Genomic DNA, 19,896 nt, shown 5'->3' on the forward strand with positions numbered 1-19,896 from the left:
AACCCAGCAACTGGAGTGCCCACTTGCCCCTGAACCCACCACCTAAATCCCAAAAACGTAGACATAGCAGAAACTTGATACGCGGTTTCTTCGGCCATCGCTTAATGGAGCGCTTCTCGCTGCTGTTGTATGGGGCGATGGAACTGCGCTCGACTCTGGCAGTGTTTTCATGGCGTACACTGCTGAATGTTCACGAGCTCTTGCTTGAGAACGTGAGGTCAGAGCTTCATTGGAATCGCGTGCGCCAAGTACGGGAAGGGCCTCGCTCCGCCGTCCGAGACGTCGATCGCGTACTGCCGCCACGTTTTGATGTCAAGAATGTACATGGTGCGCTGCCACTCGAACGAGAGGAGGCCGGTGAGGACGGCGGAAGCGCGGTCAATGTAGTAGACGCCGTCGACGATCCAGCCGTCCGTGGCGTAGTGGTACTTGGCCGTTGCGTAGAGCAGGTGCGAGTGCGCTTCCGATATCGACGCGCGCGGTCGCAGATACCGCTCGAGGACGTACAAGACACCGACGGTGGCGGTCGTGCCACCGACGATGCCTGCAAAGCGCCGCATGCGGCCAATCGCGACGACGCCGCTGCGGCATTCGACCTGAAAGTCGACGGCCGAGACGTCGCAGGACCGAGCGAGCGTGACGAGCGGGCGCACGGGAAGGCAAAACGTCCCAATCGCGAGGCCGGCCCAGACAACGAGGCTGGCCTTCATGCCGTAGCGCGCCGTGTGCTGCTTGGTGAGGAGCGAGAAGGCGTCGTTGAGGATGAAGACGAGCCATGTGATTTCGCCGGACGCCATGATGGTCGTGTACCACGCTGGCGTCGACGGTGCAAAGGCGTAAAAGCCAGCGACTTGATTGAGGTCGAGTGTGGCGGTCGAAAGAAGGCAAATCGCTGTGGTACCGCGCAACAGCAGCAGCGGTCGACCGATCCAGACAAGGCCGGCGACGCGGTTGATGGAAAACATGTTGAGCCCCTCGATGGCCCCGCGGGCGCCGAGGACGTAGACGACGACGAGCATGGCGACGGCGCCGAGGATGAATGTGATGAAGAGAAGGAGGCGCCGGCAGTAGTACGAGACATTGACCGGGACTTCCATGCTGTTGACGGGCTGCGTCGAGATCGTGTTGCGGCCCGAGATAATCGTGAGCGACTCGCCAGTGTCGCCGACGAACGAGACGACCTCGCGCACGGCGTCGACCCACTCAAAGAGGAAGAGCCAGCTATGAAACGCAAACGAGGCCGACGCCAAGAGACTCTCTTGGAGAAGCACCGTTTGGTTGGTGCTGCTGTCGCGAAGGAACTGCACGAGCTGTACTCGGTTTGCCAGCTGCGTCTTGAGCCGAGCCGCGGGCAGCTGCACCGCGGCAACGAGCGTCTCTGGCACGGCGGCGCGCACAAACGAGAGACGCGCCGCGTAGTTGTCAGGACACGACGCGGCGCTGACCGTCTCGGCGGCGCAGATGGCGGTCGGCGTTGGAAAGTCTGCGGCCAGCAGGGCCAGCACCACCATCGAGCTCGACGCGACGACCGAGTTGGAGACGCCGAGCGTGCACGCGCCCGCGGCCGTGAAGAACTCGAGGAGGTTGAACGTGGCGGGGGACGGCAATGTCGGGCACGTGACGTCGCCGCCCACGTATTCTGCACCGACCCATGCCAGCGGCACCGGACTGCCCTGGAGGCCGGCGGCGATTTCACTGTAGGCAGTGGCCGTCGCGATATCGGAGACAAAATGTTCGACGAGCGCTTCGGTCGAGGCTTTGTACCACGTGAGGAGCTCGCGGGGCGGCGCCACTCGCTGCATTGTGATGGTGCCGAAGGGGCCGAGAAGGCTGCGGAGGAGCGAAAATCCCGGGTCCATTGGCGCCGGCAGCGTACCGTTGGCGATGAGAAGCGCCTCGGGGGTCGTGTTGCGATAGAGAAACCGAGGACTCTGCCGAATAAGCGAGCTTCCGACGTCGTGGGATGCATTGCTCGAGATGCTGTAAAGGTCGTTGGCGAGCGTCCAGTGCATCTTGAAGCTCGACTGCACCGACGTGTGGAGACTGCCGTTGGAGCGCTTGAGCGTCAGCGGGTACTGCATCCCCAGTGCGTTCTCGATCGCTATCGTTTCAATGACGCCCAACGTCTTGTAGTTTTGCCACTCGGTGACAAACGCAGTGATGCCCATGCGCCGCCAGTAGGCCTCTTCGCTCGCCAGCGACAACTTGTCGTCTGCTCGCACTTCTCGCAGCCACGCTCGCCCGCGGCTCGTGGATGCAAGGTACGAGAAGACACCTGTTTCGAGGCTCACGCCGAAGCAGCGCTGCCACTGCGTCCAGTCGAGAATGTTGCGCAAAGCAGACTCGAGGTACACGGCGCCGTTCTCGACATGCTGCTTACAGGCTTCTTGGCGAGCTGCAGTCGCGCCGAGCTCGTACGTTTGGTTGAAGTCCACGTAGCAGTAGCTCGTCGAGATGTACGCGATGAGGCACGGGTTCATATTGCGGAGACCAGCAATGACCGCTGCGAGCGAATTCACTTGATTCTGGAGCGACGAGGCGTAGACGACGAGCGGCGCGGACGCGAGCGGCGACGTCGCATTGTAGTTGTGCGCGTTGTCGCTAAACTTGGGCGCTGCCAGCTCGACGGCGTCCAGCGCCCCCGTGAATTGGAGCTGCCGGTTGAACCAGTTGGTCAAGTACGTCTGGTGGCCCGTCGCATTGAACGTCGCCCACCAAAAGTCGTTGGCCATCGCCGTTGACGAGACGTAAATGTACGTGTAGCTGCCGACGATCGAGAACACCACGTACGCAAACCCGCCGAGAGCCCGGACGTAGAAGCGGCGCATCGAGAGCAGCGGCACCGGCAACGACGATGCGAACGGCAAGATCGGGCCCCTGGTCGTGCACAGCGAGTCGAAGCGCAGGACGCACCAGAGCTTGAGGTCGAGGCGCGCGCCGCGGCCAAAGGGTACGAGACCGGATAAGACGCTCGTGACGACGTCGTCGTGCCAAAACTCCGAGTGCACTTTGCTCAAAAACACCTCAGCGGCCGCGGGGACAAGGACGTGCGGCCGCCACTCGCGCTGCCCCCGTGACGTCGACCCGGTACAGAGGCGCTGGACGGCCATGGCCAGCGGAATGCAGCCGACGTTGATGCCGAGAAGAGCGAGAAGGCGTGGAAGCGATCCGATCGCGACGCTCCCAAGGGCGCACGTGACCTGCAGCCCGAGGCGGTTTTGCGTGCAGTCGGGGGCCACCACGATGCTGGCTTCGTACGGTGCAGTCGTCTCTAGACACACCATACACAGCCAAGCGAAGAAGGCGCTAAGGGGGCCGTACGACCGGACGCGGCCCGTCGTTCGTAGCAACGGCAAACCGAAATCGACCACGACGTAAGTCATCCACGTCGCCTCGCTGGCAATGATCATCGTGTTCAGGAGCGAGCGGGGTGCATCTTGGAAGCCAGACTCGTTGCCGGGCAGGGACCCGTCGTTGACGAAGCGGACGCTGCTTGTACTCAGTAGAGCGAGCGCCGTGAGCCCTCGCACGAGAAGGAAGGGCCGGCCGACCCACACGCAGCCCGTGAGGCGGTTGGCGTGGAGTAGGTCGAACGGGGCCACTTGCGCGCGCTGCGTCCACCCAAACGTGAGCACCAGGACGTTCACGGATGCAACGACCGCCGACGCGTAGAGTGTGAGGAACCACATGTAGACGCACGCTTGGTGGGGCAGCTCGAGCGCGTTGGCCTCGAGCTGCGCCATTGCATAGCGCTGCGTGATGGTGGTGATGGCGCCGACGTCGCCAGACACGACGTAGACCTCGCGGTGGCCATAGAGCCACTCGTAGAGCATGACGAGCCCGAACACGCCCCACGGGCTGGCCTCAGCGAGCGCTTGTTGCAGTAGGATCGGGTCGGATCCGTTGGCGGCAAACTGATAGACGCTGACGTTGGTTGCCTTCAGCGCCTCCAACGCGGCGCTTGCGTCGCCTGTGGTCGGTAGTTGTGCAGCGGCGGCAAAGGCCGGCCTGAGCACGCGGGCGCACGTGCTCGGTGATCCACAGAGCGCGGCGACGGCTGCCGACGATATTGTCGGCAGCAGAGAGAGGGCAAAGAGGACGCTGCGGCTCTCGAGCACAACGCTGAGCGGCGCGGTGCCGTCGCACGTGTCGTAGAATCCCATGGGCTCCTGCGGCAGTGCGTACGCGGGGGCTGAGAAGCACATGGGGCTGCCCGAATAGTAAATCAAGCTGCTCTCGGTCCAGCTTGCCGGCACAGGATAGACGGTCGTCGTCTCGGCCAAGGCGCGAAATAGCGCCGAGTCCTTGATCCCATCGAGGCGCGCCTCGTAGGCGGCGAGGTGCGCGAGCAGCGCGCGTGGCTTGGGCAGCACAAAGACGTCCATTGAGGCAAGCGGCCCCAGTGCCAAATGCACCACGCGCAAAACCGGCGTCAAGGTCGCGACCGAGTCCATGTTGTACTCCCAGTCGGCTTTGATGGCATCCGAGACAGCGTCGACACCCAGCAGCAGCGTGAAGTGAAGCCTGTCACCGGTCCAGAGGTCGTTCCAGAAGCCTGCGTAGGCGTAGACGGTCGACCAGAGCGCGAGCCCGCGGAATTGGCTCGGGACTGTGTACACGGTCACGCGCTGCGCCATCCCAAGCGCGTTCTGGATCGAGATCGTTTGCACCAGCCCCTGCTCGTAGTAGTTGGTGACCTGCGACTGCCACGTGCTGAGCCCAAACCGCCGCCACAACGCGGCTTCGTCCTCGACAGTCACGTCCTCTTCGCTGTGAAAGATCCGAGTAAGAACTTCGGTCCCGCCCGGCAGCGCGGCCAGCGGCTCAAAGATTGTCGCATTCATCGGCAGCATGTACGGACTCGCGTTCAGGTCGTTCGCGTCTGTGTTGCGCAGAAGCGCCTCCAAGTACACAGCGGCGTTGTCCGTGTACTGCGCGTCGCACTTGGCTTGCCGCCGCGCGTTGAGCGCCATGGGAAACGCCCGGTGCAAGTCCACATAGCAGTACTGCGTAAAGAGGCGAATGTTGCTGCCGAGGTCGTTGGCCCGCAGCGCTGTAATCACTACCGGGAGCGGGAGCGGCGCCAGTACAAGTGACCGCGGCCGCGCGCGGCTCATCCCGATAAAGGTCGGAGGGGACGTGTACGCCTTTGGCACTCGGAGGTGCGCGAGGGGCAGCTGCGAACTCGCGTTGGTGCTGAGGATAACACGCGTGTTGAAGTAGTCGCCGAGGAACGTCTGGACGCCGCCGACGCTGAAGCCGGGCCACCAGTAGTCGTTGCTCATCGCCGGCGTCACGAGCGCCACGTACCACACACTGAGGCATACCGTGAGAAGTAGGTACGCAAAGGCGGCGAGCACGGTCTTGGTCTTGCTCTGCGCCATCGCGTTTCAAACGCTATTTTCGCAGTCGCACTATCCCAGACGAACGGCCACACGTCGGTTTCGAGCTCGAATGGGCGCGACCGAGTCGTTTGGCGTGCGAGCCAAGCTCCGGTTGACCGAGATTCGATGCCGTTGATCTCACATCCGCGTAGCGACACGCTGCTATTGCGTCTCCACCTCGCGACGAGCAAACGTACGGAGCCGCTCGAGACACACCTCCTCCATCGCTACTTTGAGCGCCACGACCCGGTACGTACAGCAATTCCACGTCGGAGCATTCATACAGAAAAGCAGACGTGCCGAGGGTACGTGCCCATGGACGTTGCGCGCAGCGTGGCCATGCAGATAGCACAGACGACGTTCCCAGCCCTCGAGGCGATGTTTGACGTGGACCAGTACGTCCACATATGCTGCGTCCGATGAGTGCATGTGGATAGCAATGGCTTTTTCCATTACACTGCGTTCCTCTCGTTCGTGTGCCGCGACAAGCTGCACGTGGAGATGGACAAGCCCATTGGCATTGTTGGCGTCTACACGGTACGACACCAGCTCCGACTGCCACGTCATCGACCATGGGCGTAGGTCTCGAAAGGTCTCTGCGCCGTCAACGGCGCCGCGGTCACGGTCAAACGCACGCAGCTGCAGTCGATCGAGATGGTTTGCAGCTGGCATGCGAATGCCAGAGCTCTTCAACTGTGCAGGTCGAGACCCTCGGCGACGCGATTGGCATTCTGGCGACGTTCTCGCACCCACGCCTGCTTCGGTACCTCCACAGCACGTGCTACGAGCAAACGTTTGTACTGTACCAAGAGTGGACCGAGGCCACGTCTCTCAAGGTACGTCGACTCTGGCGCCTTCGGAATGACGAACGTGCTTTGCTAGACCATTCTGTCGTCGTTTGGGCGCATGAGCGAGCCGACGATACGGCGGTACTTGGCACAGGTCATCGAGGCCATTGTCTATTTACACCGTGTCGGCATCGTACACCGGTGCTGTCTCCTCTTCTACTCGGAATGTGAATAAGAACTTAGGGAACTCCACGGTACGCGCGATCCATCGACCGTTTGAGTGAGCACCAGTGGCAGGCGAATCCATCTACATTGATCGCGATGGCAGCGTCCAAGTGGGGGTACGATCGCCCTTAAGTTTTAGCTGTTTTGTGTAATTTGTCAGAAATAGGAATTTTACGCGGGGTGGCACTTGCGCACGGCAAGCTCCAACCTCCACAGCTTTCAAGACAGTCTCTACGACGTCTTTCGGGTGCGAAGTCTCGGCCATTCGACTGGCTCGATCCCTTTTCATGATGCACTTGTAGCCACCAGAGACCCGCGCCGCCGCTCGGTCGTTTGGCACCAAGGCCGACGTCTGGTGCATCGGCCTCGTCGCCCTCGAGGTAGTACAAAAATGACCCAAACATATTGAGCGCTTCTGGCGTCTAGATGCTTTACGGCACAGCACACCTCAACCGTGTGAACGCTGCCCACAGCGTGCGTCGTCGACGGAGGCTATCCCTGGCTCATCGTCTGCGTTCTAGTCGCAGCCGCCGATTCCGCACCGCATCTCCCCCATGTTTCGCAAGTTCCTCGACGCATGTTTCGAGGCGCGTCATACTTTCTTCTATGCCAAAGGCACACAGCTGGGCGTAGATGACTCCGCGGGATCGGCCCCACGCCGACGAATTGCGGGTGTTTGCCTTTTTTCACATGGCGCCGGACCAAGACGCCGAGTTCTTTGGCGCCGCAAGCTCTCTCGACATCACGATGAAGCGGCTTCAAGAGACAGCGCCGGAGCCATCACCTTTTTCATTACGTTGATATGAGTGTCCTCGCACTATGAGAATACACCTGGTAGCGTACCGTGCCATACCGCAGTGTGATCGTGAGAGTCAGCGCGGATGAAGTTGCGTCTTTTTAGCCGACCAATCCGCGCGCGATTTTGTGATCGCCGTCGTTTGATTGATCGAAATCAGGCCAATCCGCGATGCGTATGCGCAACCCATGTGCTGGCAGCACCACCTGCGAGTTCCCAGTCCAAAGATCCGGCGGTGCCGTCTTGGTCTCAGCGCTGCCCATTTAGCATTTCGCCATGTCCGAGAAGACACCTCCACTCGACGTCGACGCGCGTCTCTCGTACATTAGCTCGGCGCGCATCTTGGCCTCGCAAAAGTTCACGCCCCAAGCAGCCTACCAAGCCGAGGAAGGCACGCTCGCCGAGGGTGGCGCGATCTCGCTTTGCTCGCGCGAGGCCCTTGGACTCTTCTCTCAATACGCAGCCATCGGCACCATCTACGGCACGATTCCGACGCTCGCGTACCCGATCTTCAACAACTACCTCAAGATGGAGGGGTACCAAGTCGCGTCCTACAACGTGCTCGTGACGCTCGGCTGGTCGTTCAAGGTCTTCTGGGGCATGTGCACCGACTGCTTTCCCATCTTCGGCTACCGTCGCAAGTCGTGGATGCTCCTTGGCTGGCTCGTGGCCATGACATCACTGCTCATCATGGCGGTCACGCCCCTCGGCGACCCGTACTGCTTTGGGAACCCGAAAGTGTGCGCCCTCGCGTACACCAATGTGTCGCTTCCCGACCGCGTCTACTTCAACGTCGACGCACCGGCCAACGGCGCCAAGTTTATCATCCTCTCGATGGTCACAAGCGTCGGGTACGTCATGGCGGCGTGCGCCTCGGACGCGATGGTTGTGCAGTACGCGCAGCGCGAGCCCGTCGCGATCCGGGGGCGGATCCAGACTGCGATCTATGTCGTGCGCACGGTTGCCGGTATCTTTACGTCGCTCATCACGGCGTTCGGGCTCAACGGGAAGGAGTACGACGGCAGCTTTGACTTTTCCATGGGCCCCAACGTCATCTACGGCATCCTCCTCGTGCCGTGCGTGTTCGTGTGCTTCACAACAATATTCGTTGTCCAGGAAGACCCGGCGCCGCGCGTTGAGTTTAAAATCTGGGTGGCGTCGTTCTGGGAGCTCCTCCAGAAGCGCGTCATGTGGCAGATCTGCGCCTTCCGCTTCATCAACATGACGTTTCTCGGCATCGGCGTGACCGCGACGCCCACGATCCAGCGGGCGTGGGCCAAGGTCCAGCCGCTCAACGACTCGCTCTCGACAATCATTGGGCAGCTTCTCTTTGCCGGCATCCTCGTTGTCGTGGGCAAGTGGGGCCTCGACTGGAACTGGCGCTGGACCATCGCGCTCGGCACCGTCGCCATCATCATGATCGACTCGGTCGTTGTCATGCTAACGATCTGGGACATCTTCCGCAACGAGTGGTTCTTCACGGGCGTCGCGCTCTCCGAGCAAATTCCCGCAGGCATCCGGTTCATTGTCTCGACCTACTGCGCGGTCGAGATCGCCGACGTCGGCAACGAAGGCGCCACGTACGGTCTCGTCACGACGGTCTCGAACCTCGCGTCCCCCTTTGCGAGTCTTATCTACAAGCTCATCAACTCGTACTTTGTCGTCGACAACGTGGCGGTCGCACGCGACGACACGGCCGTGCGCTGGGCCGTCACGTACTGCTACCTCATCTCGTACGCGTTCAAGCTCTCGGCGCTTGGCTGGCTCTTCCTCCTCCCGCCGCAGAAGGCCGAGATGCAAGCCCTCAAGCGGCTCGGCGGCAAGAGCAAGGCGGCCGGCGCGACGCTCGTCGCTGTCTTTGTCCTCGCACTTGTCTTTTCGGTGACGACAAACCTGCTCTCGATCTTTCCGTCCACCAAGTGCCTTCGCATTGCAGGTGGGAAAGGCTGTTAGGACTAGGGTTCTTGCTCAACTATGTTATAAACACAAAAGTGTGTGTCTACAGTCGCCCTTGCGCCATAAACGGGTAGACGTAGCCGCAGTCGCGCGTGACGCCGAGGTTGCCTTGCCCGTCGCTGCTCGTAGCGTCCTGCACGCAGCTGCAGCGGCCGGCTGCACCATCTACACTTGCCATCGATTTGCGTGTCTTTTGCACGCAATGTGTACCGCAGTCGCCGCGCCCGTTGCAAACCGCGTCCTCGGTTGTCCCCGGGGTTGTTTCGGTGACCGAAAAAGGTCCGCCCGTCAAGAGCGAAGTGTCGGCGATCAGCAGCGGCAAGTTGCCCGCGTTGGTCAGGAAGGACACGGTGGTGACCGCTAGCGCCGCGCATATCCAGTTGTGCTTTGATGTCGTTCGTCGTACCTGCGTTCGTTGCACCGCAGAGTGCTCCTGTTGGCATGCTCACCGTCACCAGCCCAATGCTACGCGCATCAGCCCCAGATAGCCCTACAAGTGACGTACGTCGGTAGCGCTTGAAGCGCTGCGGTCAACGCCGCCGGCGTCGCATCAAACGAAAGCGTCGACGTCGTGGCGCCACGAAACGTTAACGCCACAGAGCCGGCGGTCCCAATGCAAGACAACGACTGCACTTCGTTGACTTGACCGGTCGTCCACGGGTCGTCGCCTGACGGACACGGATCTACGAGTATTATGTAGCACCTCGTTGGTGTGCACCGTAGCGTACATGATGAGCAGTCGTAGCCAGAGAGGGTCGGCGCATTCCCGATCACGTAGCGCACCTGTACCTCACTCCATAGGCGGCAAGCAAATATGAGGAGCGTACACTGTTGCAGACGCATCCAAAGATGCGATCTGCGTCCCACGTGGTGAGCGAGTTGACGTCGCGGCCGTACACGATCGGCGTCGGCGCGCCGTTGGTCGTGGCGCCGGCTGCCATCTGGCGCATGGACCTGCAGTTGCCCTTGGACGAGCACGTCACTAGCATTGGTGTCACGCGCCGTCCGGAAATGAGCAACGTACACTTCTCGCACGCAGAGCCGACAAAGTTGCTGTCGCAGAGGCACCGCCCAAGGGTGCTGTCGCAGATTCCCTGACCTTTGACTTCATCACGTATTCGTGGTGATTGGACGTACTGCGTTTGCGCATGCGACGGGGACGGTGCGCGCAGCGGTGGCCAGCGTCGCAGCATCAAACCAGCCTCCGGCCGTGGGGCATAACCCTAGCCCCAGCATAAAACTGTGGGGAATGGTTACGCATTGGTTTACGCAGCGAGCAGTCGTTGCCACCCCAGTCTTGATAGCACTGACACTGGTAGTTGGGTGCGTTGGAGCACAGGCCATGGCCGCTGCAGACGACCGTGCTTCCGGTCGCGAGGTAGTCGGACTCGTAGATCCCCGCTAGTGCAAACTAAGTCTCGTATCCGCAGCTTGCGTCGTCGCGTACCGGGGCAGCGGTGCGTCGTGGGGGCGCCCGTCGTGTTGTAGTAGCCGCAATCGGGTCGCGGGCCCAAGTTGCCTTGACCTAACCGCGTGGGATTTCGCGAAGCCGGACGCTAGTGTGGAGTACCGTCGCTGCTCGTAAAGTAAAGGGCGCACTTGCACTGCCCCGTCGCTTGGTTGCACACGCCTCGTCCCGAGCACTCGAGCGACTTGAGAGACCCATCACAATTATTTTCTGAATCTCAATCTCAATCCCGCACCTGCTTTGTATTTGCGACGGTGAGGGTGCCGTCGAGCGCAGCTTCGCCCCCTACCCTCGACACGAATCACCGCCGCTTCAAGCATCGTTGCTCGCAGTACCGGTTTGTACCGAGATAGTTAACGTTGCGGCAGCTAAGACCACTGAAAGAGGTGGCAGCGCGTCAAAGTCGTAGAGAAAGGTCACGAGCGCCGACGTGCCCGGCGTCGAGCAGACGGTCGTGGCGCCGTTGCCAAACACCACTGAGACGCCCGATGTAATAGCGTTGAGAGCTGCCTGGACGTCGGCTGCGGACGCCGTTGCGGCCAGAGGCACCGAGCTCCGGCCGTTCCACGTCAGCATGAACGTGCCGGTGCAGGTCGTGCACGTGCACGAGATGGCTTGCAGCTCGTTGACTCGCCCCGTGACGACCGGGTCGTGGCCGTAGAGGCAGGTGCGGAGGCTGCAGTCGTAGCCCGTGTAGCCGGGATCGCAGCGGCAGCCTACGCCTCTGTTGTGTACGTACTCGGACTGTTCTATTACCGTAAATGCTATTGGCATCCCAGAGCGTGTACGTGGCGCCGTTCAGCATGGCGGCGTCGGCCATGCTAAAGCAGCTGCCGTGGCCGCTGCAGTCGTTGGGGCAGTCGAGCTTTTCGCACGCCGCGCCGGAGAAGCCATCGCGGCAGCTGCACCCCCCCGTCGCGCGGTTGCACGTACCCTGCAGTATTCTCTGCCTGAGATCCACCGTTTGCATTTATGGACACTAAGAACCATGTTGCTGCACTCGGCGGACGTCGTCCGCGCCGTGTCGAGCGCCGAGGCCACAGCGGACCACGGCGTGCCGTACGGACACGTCCGTAGACTGCAGCCGACACCCGTCCAGCTGGCAAAGCACGTGCACCTACAAAAGCTCTGGAGTGAGCCGTGGAAGAGCATGGCGTCAATACCGGTTGAAGGCGCCGCAGATGCCGTGGCCGTTGCAGTTGCGGCCTACGCAGGTATTTTTCGCTGCATGGTGCGTAGAGACATAGCGTACCGATGTAGCCCGGACAGGCGCCACACGCGAGGCGCGCGATGGCCAGCAGTACGACCACTGTCGTCGCCATCTCCGAGAGGAAAATCTTTCGTAACCGCTTCGATAGCCCAATCCAGCTCCACCGTTGCACCTGTCCTTGCGCAAGACCTGTAGGGTTCGCGGCCTCTTAACTCCTAGTCGTTCCAGCGGTTGGCTGAGCAAAATCTCTACTGCCATGTATCTCTTCACGCTTGGTGGACAGCTCCTCTCTCGTGCCAACTCATCACGATCACAATGATACCGTAGTGTCTATAGAATATGTTCAAGTACGCTGCTACTGGCGCAGAACTCGACTGCGGAAGAGGCGCCGCTTCGTCACCCTTGGGCTTTCTCGAGTGATAGAGCCCGCTGCTGCTCGACGTAGGTCTCGAGCTGGCGCATAAAACTAGAACGTCTCGATACGCTGTACAAGGTAGACGAAGACGATGATACCCTTGGTTGGGCTGCGCTTGTGGGCGCAGCGAGCGCACATGGGCTAGCGCGCCGTCGAGGCTGTAGCCGTGGTGCGCCACGAGGTACGCTGTTTCCATAAACGCGGGTATCAAAAGACCGAAAGCGTACCGAGGATGAGCGTCACGGACCGCGACTTGCCCGCAAAACAGTGCACGAGGACATTGCCGCCACTCGATGTTGCGCTACAGAGCGCCACGTCAGCTGTCGTTGATCGCACGCGGCTACCGCTCGATGAAGGCGTTGCTGGCCGCAAAGTGCGCCTCAATGCTTGCGCTCGGGACATCGGCGATGGCGACGCGCTCGTACACAAAGCCCTCGGGCTTGTCTTTGAACGGAAACACGATCGTCTCGGACACCACGAGGATGTGCGAGATGCGCTAGTACGTCAGCTGAGCGACTATGGCCACGAGATGCAGGCCGTACCAGTCGCACGAGCGCCTCATAGTTGGCGCCAGCCCCGATCGAGCCAAGGTACACATGCGGTTGGATCTCGACCTAATGATGATGCAGGCCTGGGCACGGGTGCTGCGCGCACGTACGAGCTTGTTGTCCGTGTCGACGTACTTTTGCAGCAGTAGACCGTGCCAGAACTTGCGAAAAGCGTCTACGAGTCGAAAGTGACCTGCACCGCAAGCGTGCCTGCTGTGTACCTTTGGCCGGCTTGGACGGTCCGGTCGGCGCTGCAGCGCTGCCCTCCATGCTGCGGCTACTAAATATGGTTTGTGCCACATTTTATATTTGCGCGCCACATTTAATGTTTATTGGTGGCACTTTGCGACATGCTCGTCCAACATCAACCCTAATCCCTCGGCAAGCGACAAGTGATGCAGCCTTTGAGCTTGTCTTGTCGTCACCCACGACAATAACCAAATAACACGTTAGATAGCATGTACTCACACACCACAACTAGTAACTATTATATTAAGGTTGGCCGAGGCACGTTTATAACTTAAATCCAGTGTCGGCGAGGGTGCCAAAGCGCTTTGGCCGCCCAGGGCCAGGCCGATCGCTCTGCTTGAAGTTCGGGTTGAGGTTTTGCCACGTGGTCTTGCAGTCGACGGGGCACCGGCCCGGAATCGCTTCCGAGATGCGCGTCCATTGGTTGCCCCACGTGTTGTAGAGCTCGGTGAGCTTTTGCTTCTCGTCGGCCTCGAACGGCCCGCGCTTGATGCTCGGGTTGAGGTAGTTGCGCCACCGCTCTTGGCAGTGCTTGGCCGTGCGCCCCGGAACCCCCGCGGCGACAGACGCCCAGTTGAGCTTCCCGCTTTGCTGGCTCAGCGTCGCGATCTGCGACTGGAGGAGGCAATCTTCTTCGTGGGACCAGTTGCCGCGGCGGAGGCCCGGGAAGAGCACCTTGCGCCAGCGCTGGAGGCACTGCGCGTGGTTGCGCCGGCCCACGTGCTTGGCGATGGCCTTCCAGTTGCGGGGACCGTACTTGTCGACAGCTTGACGCAGCAGGTCGTCTTCGTCTTGCGTCCACTTGCCCGGGTTGACGTGCGTCACCGTCTTGTTGTCGTCAGTCTTGTCGTCACGGCTGCTCGTACAGCTGCTGCTCGAGAGCGGCGAGTGGGCGGCGTTGGGCGCAAAGAAGTAGCCGCCCGTGGGATTCACAGAGGCCGACGGCGGGTACACGGAGCAGGATGGGGCGGCCTTGGACGGCTGGAAGCCGCGAAGCGATGGCAAGACGATGGATGTGGGCGGCGGCAGCACTGGCGCCATGGGCGGCGGCAGAAGCGGCGAGATGGTTTGCATCTGCTACGGACAGGACGATGAGTGCCATATTTAGAGTCATGTTGACACGTACGCGAATGGACGGCAGCGGCGAGTAGTGGTTGCTGTTGTTGTTGGAGTTGTTGTTGGTGGGCTTGGTCACGATCGGGAAGCTCCGGTCGACGTGGATGTGGAGCTTGGGCTTGACGACGTCGACAGGCGCCGACATGCTACGCAGCGGCTGCGGCGGCGACGACGTCCGGAGCGCCATCAGCGTCGGGATCACCTCCTTGTCATTCGCCTCGACTTCGTCCCACGTGCGCTTGCGCCAGCGGGGCTTGAGGAAGCGCACGATGGTCTCGAGGCAGACGAGGTTGTCGTAGGCGAACGCCATTGACGACGGCTTCTTGGACGACGTATCCGTGCAGCAGAGCGGGATGTTGAGCGAGTTGAGAAGCGCAAGCGGCGGCGTCGAAAGCCACATGCGGCGAAGCATCTCAAACACCTTGGCGTCACTAATGTACTCGGGAATGTCTTCGTCGAGGCGGTAGTTGGCACACGAGAGGTCCGTCTTGGTGTTGATGTACATGAGGGGGGCCTTGGCTTGGCCGAGCACCTCGAGGAGGTGGCGGTCCGACGCCGTGATGCGGCCATGGTGCCCGACGAAGAGCACGAGGTCCATCTGCAACAGGTGGTGCTGGCGCATGTACTCTTCCGGCGCCTCGGTGGGCTTGAGCTCTGGCAGGTCGATCAGGTTGAGCGCATGCCAGGCGACGACCGTCGGCGCGTACTCGCGCTGGCGCACGTTGAGCGGTGCGAAGAACGGGTCGTTGCGCGTCGCGCCCGTGATGAGGTTGATGAGCGCCGACTTGCCGACGCCGCTGGGGCCGACGACGGCGATGGCAAAGCCGTTGCGGACGTCGACCTTGTACGTCGTGTAGAGCGCGCGGAGGGCAGCCTCATCGCAGTCGCCGGCGGCCTTGCCGAGCGACTCGAGCACGAGGTGGAGCTTCTGGTAGCTCGAGTCCTCCATCTTGTGAAAAATCCAATACTGGAAACATACTGGCGAACTTCGCTTCCGAGCTTCGTCTCATTAATTATTGGCAGAAACGCCGGCCACGAGCCATTTTGGCCAATCAATTCGCGCGGACCCGAACTGGCCTTCGACCCACGCCGAACTTCAAGTTGCAGCTGCGCCCAGCTGGTGCAGCATTTTGTCTTGGGTTCAGTATGCCACCCACCATCGCCTCGCACTTGGGCGTCGAATTTCCATTTTATTTCTCACGACTTTCCCAAAATGAAGCTAGTTTCCCATGACTTGGCGTGTCAACGCAAACGCAGTACGAACCTGGTGCCGACCGCGTCTTTGCTGCGACGTCTATCAAGGATGCGCCGCCACGAGGGCAATGACTTTATTGTTGTGACGATTCAGATCTTATGTACGCCCAACTGCACCTGGACCGCATCCAAGGACACTCCAGAGATTGCAAGCACGTTCCTGTGGTTTGGGAGCTGCAGGGTGGAGGCAGTGTGGAGGCAAGTGGGTGCTGCAGTCCAGTGCTTTCTCGAGATCGTGTCTACTCGACTGTGCAACTACTCATCTCCGCCAATTGGTTGCACTTGCGAGAGTGTGTGATGGCCCGCTGCACCAAGGGGCACTATTTGTGCTCAGCTCCAGTGGACCTCGACGCCACCAGTATTTGCGACGAATGATTTTGTGTGAGTGCGGCGTCGACGAAGCCGGCCGCGTTCGCGTCGATAAAACAGGCACGGTTGGGTTGCCCGTCGCCCAGTTTGGGACAGAGTCGAAAATGAAATCCTACAGGATTTCAGTCGTCACCCTGCTGCTGTTCGGTTGCCTTGAACTAGCCCAGAACCACCTGGATGAAATCAAGCCTTTCGTTGTCTGCCACCCCTACCCCCGCCGCGCACGACGAGCATGTGTAGGACCTGCGGCACACCGTTGAGCGCTGGTCGTCGCGTTGGTTAGTATGGCGTAAAGTATTGTTCCGGTGCGGCGGCGGACGACTCGACAAAAGCAAGCGCGCCAAGAAGCCTGCTGCTTGAAGTTGCGAGTGCATCGCCACGCAAGCACGTTCGCGTCAACTTATCCACCCGCTGATATCCACTACAAGACGTTGAAGCCCAGGCTCTGATTCTTGGCGAGCGGCCTTTTCTATCGCCTTCAGTCCTTTATCGCGCCTCGGAATAGACGCGAAGCGAGGTAATAGCATGGCAGTCCCTCCACTGGGTTACACCTGTGGCTCTGCGTTTGCTTGTAGCCCGCACTTCAACCCGCGACTCTCTGCGCGGGTGCAGCAAGGTGAGCTCGGTGAAGCTTGGTCGCTCCTCGATGTCGAGTGACCTCATCTTGCTGGCTGTTGACGAAATCGGCTCGCATGTCCACCGCGTTGGCGCCATTGAAAGCGACCGTCAACACATAATGCGTCACATCCCTACGACGAAACCGCCCCGTCGTCGTCGTACTTGATCTTTTCGGTTCGGCGCGGGTCAATGACCCACTTGATCTTTGTATACCCACGCGCCATGCCTGATCCCCACGAACGCGCGATTGACTGGCGAAACGCTCACGAAACCTAAAGTGACGCTGCGGCGTCACAGCCTTCTTTTCCGGATCCGCATACGTTAGCACGCCGTGACACCACGTCGTCATCGACACGGGATTGGTCCATTTACACCAATCAAACGCTGGTATAAAGATCGATTGTTTTTTGGGCCGTTGCGAAAAATTCCATTTTGGGCGAGGAGCGATGGCGAGCTTGCCGCGGGCGACGCGCTCCTTGCACCCTCTTCGCTTCCTGATCGAGACGCGCTTCATGCTGCTCTTCCTCGTCGTCCTAAGCGCCGGTCTCGTCTTCTGGGCTCTCGGCGACGACATGGAGGGCATCGACGCGTCTGTGGAGCTCCACGCGGACCGCGTCCATGCGCTCTGGACCGACGAGACGTACCAGTGTCTCGGATGGCGAGCCACGGCCAACTGCAATCCGCACGGGTGGCGCAAGCCGTCCAGAGACCGCGGCTGCAGCGATGTCATCGAGCCCGGCATGAGCGGGTACTGCGAGATCCGTAACCGGACGAGCGGCGAGATCTTCCAAGTGATGCTCACGGCGTGCGACAGCATCAAGGACAAGACATTTACCTGCATGGAGGCGCGTGACTTCACCGACTACAGCATCCGCGCCGCATCCGCGCCCGCGGTGTCGCCCTCGACGCCGATGCTGCGGACATTTGCCAACGCCACCAATGGCATCGTCATGTCCATCTACCCCAGCGTGCTCCCCAATGTGTATGCTATTGTACGCATGCTGCGCTTCTACAACTGTATGCTGCCCATGGAGCTGTGGTACGAGCCGCATCAGATGTCGGATGTGGCGACCAACCCGATCTTGGCGGCGCTCGAGGCCAACTACGGTCCGCTGGTGTTCCGACCCATTGCCGACAAGCGCGCAACGGGCTACATGACCAAGCCCTTTGCTGTCGCGCACAGCCAGTTTGAGAACGTCCTCTTCCTCGACTCGGACAACCTCCCGACACGAGACCCGACCTTTCTCTTCACGTCTCCGCAGTTTCTCGAAAGCGGCGCGATCTTTTGGCCCGACTACTGGCACGATGTACGCTCCGTGACGATCAAAACGATACTGACGCTATTGCTAGAGCTCGTCGCCCTTCAACGTCCATGCGCGGTCGCTGCTCTGGGAGCTTGTGGATATGCCGTTCGTCGATATGCTCGAGCAAGAGTCGGGGCAGCTCGTCGTTGCGCGTATATCGCACTTGGCGTTCCGCAGCACGGCGCTCATTCCTCGTAGGGCACCGGTGCGCGACGGCATTGGCCAAGGTGCTGCATTACGCGCTGGAGACGCCGCCGCTGCTACAAAAGTACGGCCTCGTGTGGGGCGACAAGGACCTGTTCCGGCTCGCGTGGTTCAACACGTCGACGCCGTTCGCGTTCGTACCGCACCCGCCGGCCCTCGGCGGCTTTACGAAAGACGAGTACGTCGACGCGGTCGCGCCGGTCCCGAGCGTCTTGTACTGGCACGCCGTGTCTTTTTGCGGCATCGCGATGCTGCAGCACGACTTTGACGGGCGCATCCTCTTTGTTCACCGCAACAGCGTCAAGCTCACGGGCGAGGCGGACCAGACGCCGCTCGTGACGCACGCACAGACGTCGACGCTGCCGACGCACGCGAGTCCGCTCCTCGGGCACGGCAAGGAGTACTTTATCCAGCTCTTTGGTACACCCTTTGGTGTCGGCGACCGCACGCAATAACGGCTCAAATAGGCCACACGCTGGGACAGAAGGCGTGCTACGTACTCGCGAGCGCCGGGAGGATCGAGGCTGTCGACGCGATCGACGACTCGATGGCCAAGGTCGAGAAGATGGCGATTCACTACGCGATCGAGGCGGGTGACATGCTCCGCGCGGTGGCTCGGCGGCGCAAGGAGCATGGCGCTGGCCACTGGCTCCTGCCCTTTGACACACTCGACGCTCGCCACACGGGAGAGGACGCGATTCCTGTCATGTACTGGGTTACCGTTCACATGCTTGTCGGCGGGTTGGCTGGCTGGACGTGGCGACGTCGCCAGCGCTCGGTGACAAAAGGGCCGACTTTGGACAGAGCCATACCGCCCCCGTACCAGATTCTGTAGCCGAGAAGGACAGCTAACCTGTACATACATATATCAACTTGCAGCAAGTGGGATCGCACCAGGTAGTCTCGCACATGAGAGTGCACCTGCACAAGCTTGCTACTTGTGAGGCTCCATTGCTGCTCGAAGCGGCTGGCGCGGTCTTGGTCGGCCACCATCTTTTGTGTCAGCTGATCCAATTTAGCTTTGGCCGCGACATTCCAGTCGACAACCGTCGCTTCGAGGCGAGTGTCGTGTGAGAAAAGACGGAGCCTAAGGAGACTGTACTGGAGGAGGTGCTGACGTACAGCTACGCCGCAGTGCAGAAACAAAGTCGTACACTAGGGGGTACATTGACAACGGTTTATCTCTCGTTTCACAGACGCATATACGCGTTGCTTGAGGATGCGGCGAGCGCACTATTGAGGCGCATCCGTGGTCGAGCCCTCGGGCGCCGTGGTCGAGCCCTCGGACCCCGCGGTCGAGCCCTGGGACGGGCCCTGGGACCCTGACGTTGAGCTGCGGGACCCCGAGATTGAGTCACGGAACGAGCCGTGGGACCCGGTGTTTGAGCCGTGGGGCTCCGTAATTGCGTCACGGAACGAGCCATGAGACCCCGCGGTTGAGCCGTGGAACGAACCTTGAGGTCCCGTCGTCGATCTTTGGCTGGAGGCGGACGATGGCGCCGCTTTGCCTTCGTCGTCCGACTCGGACCCGGAGTCCGAGTCGCGGGATTGGAACCATCCGCTCACGCCGCGCACGACGTAGCTTCCGCCTTGCGCGACCTTGGTCACTGCGCAGCTGCCGTACTTGCCCATTTCGCAGAGCACCGTCGAGGCTGTGCTCATGTCGGAGCAGTCCTTGTCACAGTCCATGGCCGTCAACGCCCGACCCGCGCTGAAGGGCGACGCCTTCGTCGACGCCGCGACGGCCAACACGCAAAAGACGATAGTCGCTCCTTTCATTCTTCAACGGGACGCAAATTCGGGTATGATGGCTCCGGTCGGCCAGGCGCGGTGCAAGATAGACTCATCTTGAAGTGGGTATGGCCGTCGAAGATACCAAACGCACCAATCACCGAGCAGCATGCCCCACGACCGTTCGAGATGCCAGAACATGAAGCAAGTGGTTTCTTGATTAGCTCGTGTCGCGCAGTCCCAGCTCGCTGCGTCATTGCA

At 60.8% G+C, this 19,896-nt stretch overlaps 8 protein-coding genes across 10 annotated transcripts; 3 read left to right on the plus strand and 5 right to left on the minus strand.

The window, feature by feature from the left end:
• Window positions 1-66: 66 nt before the first annotated feature.
• Window positions 67-5,399, minus strand: SDRG_11052 (hypothetical protein). Its single transcript, XM_008617072.1, has one exon. It carries the CDS (start codon window positions 5,382-5,384, stop codon window positions 219-221), a length of 5,166 nt encoding a protein of 1,721 aa, XP_008615294.1. The 5' UTR covers window positions 5,385-5,399; the 3' UTR covers window positions 67-218.
• On the plus strand, window positions 5,350-7,353 carry SDRG_11053. Of its 2 annotated transcripts, XM_008617073.1 has the most exons (14): window positions 5,350-5,495; window positions 5,537-5,633; window positions 5,679-5,779; window positions 5,822-5,921; window positions 5,967-6,041; window positions 6,086-6,220; window positions 6,267-6,373; window positions 6,416-6,426; window positions 6,470-6,513; window positions 6,564-6,644; window positions 6,700-6,777; window positions 6,824-6,871; window positions 6,919-6,984; window positions 7,031-7,353. In XM_008617073.1, the coding sequence occupies exons 1-14, from the start codon at window positions 5,455-5,457 to the stop codon at window positions 7,196-7,198; spliced, it is 1,152 nt and encodes a 383-aa protein (XP_008615295.1). In that variant the 5' UTR covers window positions 5,350-5,454; the 3' UTR covers window positions 7,199-7,353. The 2 variants fall into 2 exon arrangements, with proteins under 2 accessions (XP_008615295.1, XP_008615296.1); XM_008617074.1 differs by lacking the exons at window positions 6,824-6,871; window positions 6,919-6,984; window positions 7,031-7,353 and having other exon boundaries at window positions 6,700-6,812.
• A 47-nt stretch (window positions 7,354-7,400) lies between these two features.
• Window positions 7,401-9,199, plus strand: SDRG_11054 (hypothetical protein). The gene has a single exon (XM_008617075.1). The coding sequence runs from the start codon at window positions 7,470-7,472 to the stop codon at window positions 9,144-9,146; it is 1,677 nt and encodes a 558-aa protein (XP_008615297.1). The 5' UTR covers window positions 7,401-7,469; the 3' UTR covers window positions 9,147-9,199.
• SDRG_11055 (hypothetical protein) lies at window positions 9,149-11,944 on the minus strand. The gene is made up of 16 exons (XM_008617076.1): window positions 11,870-11,944; window positions 11,781-11,823; window positions 11,605-11,734; window positions 11,374-11,551; window positions 10,953-11,333; window positions 10,853-10,902; window positions 10,720-10,801; window positions 10,597-10,674; window positions 10,419-10,550; window positions 10,287-10,372; window positions 9,977-10,243; window positions 9,878-9,932; window positions 9,655-9,832; window positions 9,556-9,614; window positions 9,360-9,509; window positions 9,149-9,314 (listed from the first exon to the last, which is right to left on the minus strand). The coding sequence occupies exons 1-16, from the start codon at window positions 11,937-11,939 to the stop codon at window positions 9,193-9,195; spliced, it is 2,061 nt and encodes a 686-aa protein (XP_008615298.1). The 5' UTR covers window positions 11,940-11,944; the 3' UTR covers window positions 9,149-9,192.
• A 122-nt stretch (window positions 11,945-12,066) lies between these two features.
• Window positions 12,067-13,096, minus strand: SDRG_11056 (hypothetical protein). Its single transcript, XM_008617077.1, has 7 exons — window positions 13,012-13,096; window positions 12,901-12,965; window positions 12,785-12,856; window positions 12,587-12,738; window positions 12,470-12,543; window positions 12,341-12,428; window positions 12,067-12,293 (listed from the first exon to the last, which is right to left on the minus strand). The coding sequence occupies exons 1-7, from the start codon at window positions 13,058-13,060 to the stop codon at window positions 12,224-12,226; spliced, it is 570 nt and encodes a 189-aa protein (XP_008615299.1). The 5' UTR covers window positions 13,061-13,096; the 3' UTR covers window positions 12,067-12,223.
• Window positions 13,097-13,251: 155 nt separating this feature from the next.
• On the minus strand, window positions 13,252-15,154 carry SDRG_11057 (the record flags this gene model as incomplete). Of its 2 annotated transcripts, none has more annotated exons than XM_008617079.1 (2): window positions 14,166-15,154; window positions 13,252-14,113 (listed from the first exon to the last, which is right to left on the minus strand). In XM_008617079.1, exons 1-2 carry the CDS (start codon window positions 15,102-15,104, stop codon window positions 13,304-13,306), a joined length of 1,749 nt encoding a protein of 582 aa, XP_008615301.1. In that variant the 5' UTR covers window positions 15,105-15,154. The 2 variants fall into 2 exon arrangements, with proteins under 2 accessions (XP_008615301.1, XP_008615300.1); XM_008617078.1 differs by having other exon boundaries at window positions 13,304-14,116; window positions 14,166-15,104.
• A 1,644-nt stretch (window positions 15,155-16,798) lies between these two features.
• On the plus strand, window positions 16,799-18,786 carry SDRG_11058 (hypothetical protein). The gene is made up of 4 exons (XM_008617080.1): window positions 16,799-17,703; window positions 17,747-17,852; window positions 17,899-18,324; window positions 18,372-18,786. The coding sequence occupies exons 1-4, from the start codon at window positions 16,843-16,845 to the stop codon at window positions 18,737-18,739; spliced, it is 1,761 nt and encodes a 586-aa protein (XP_008615302.1). The 5' UTR covers window positions 16,799-16,842; the 3' UTR covers window positions 18,740-18,786.
• Window positions 18,787-19,006: 220 nt separating this feature from the next.
• On the minus strand, window positions 19,007-19,796 carry SDRG_11059 (hypothetical protein). The gene has a single exon (XM_008617081.1). The coding sequence runs from the start codon at window positions 19,681-19,683 to the stop codon at window positions 19,138-19,140; it is 546 nt and encodes a 181-aa protein (XP_008615303.1). The 5' UTR covers window positions 19,684-19,796; the 3' UTR covers window positions 19,007-19,137.
• Between the last annotated feature and the right edge of the window lie 100 nt (window positions 19,797-19,896).

This window comes from Saprolegnia diclina (assembly GCF_000281045.1).
Source record: "Saprolegnia diclina VS20 unplaced genomic scaffold supercont1.38, whole genome shotgun sequence".
Classification (NCBI taxonomy): Eukaryota; Oomycota; class Saprolegniomycetes; order Saprolegniales; family Saprolegniaceae; genus Saprolegnia; species Saprolegnia diclina.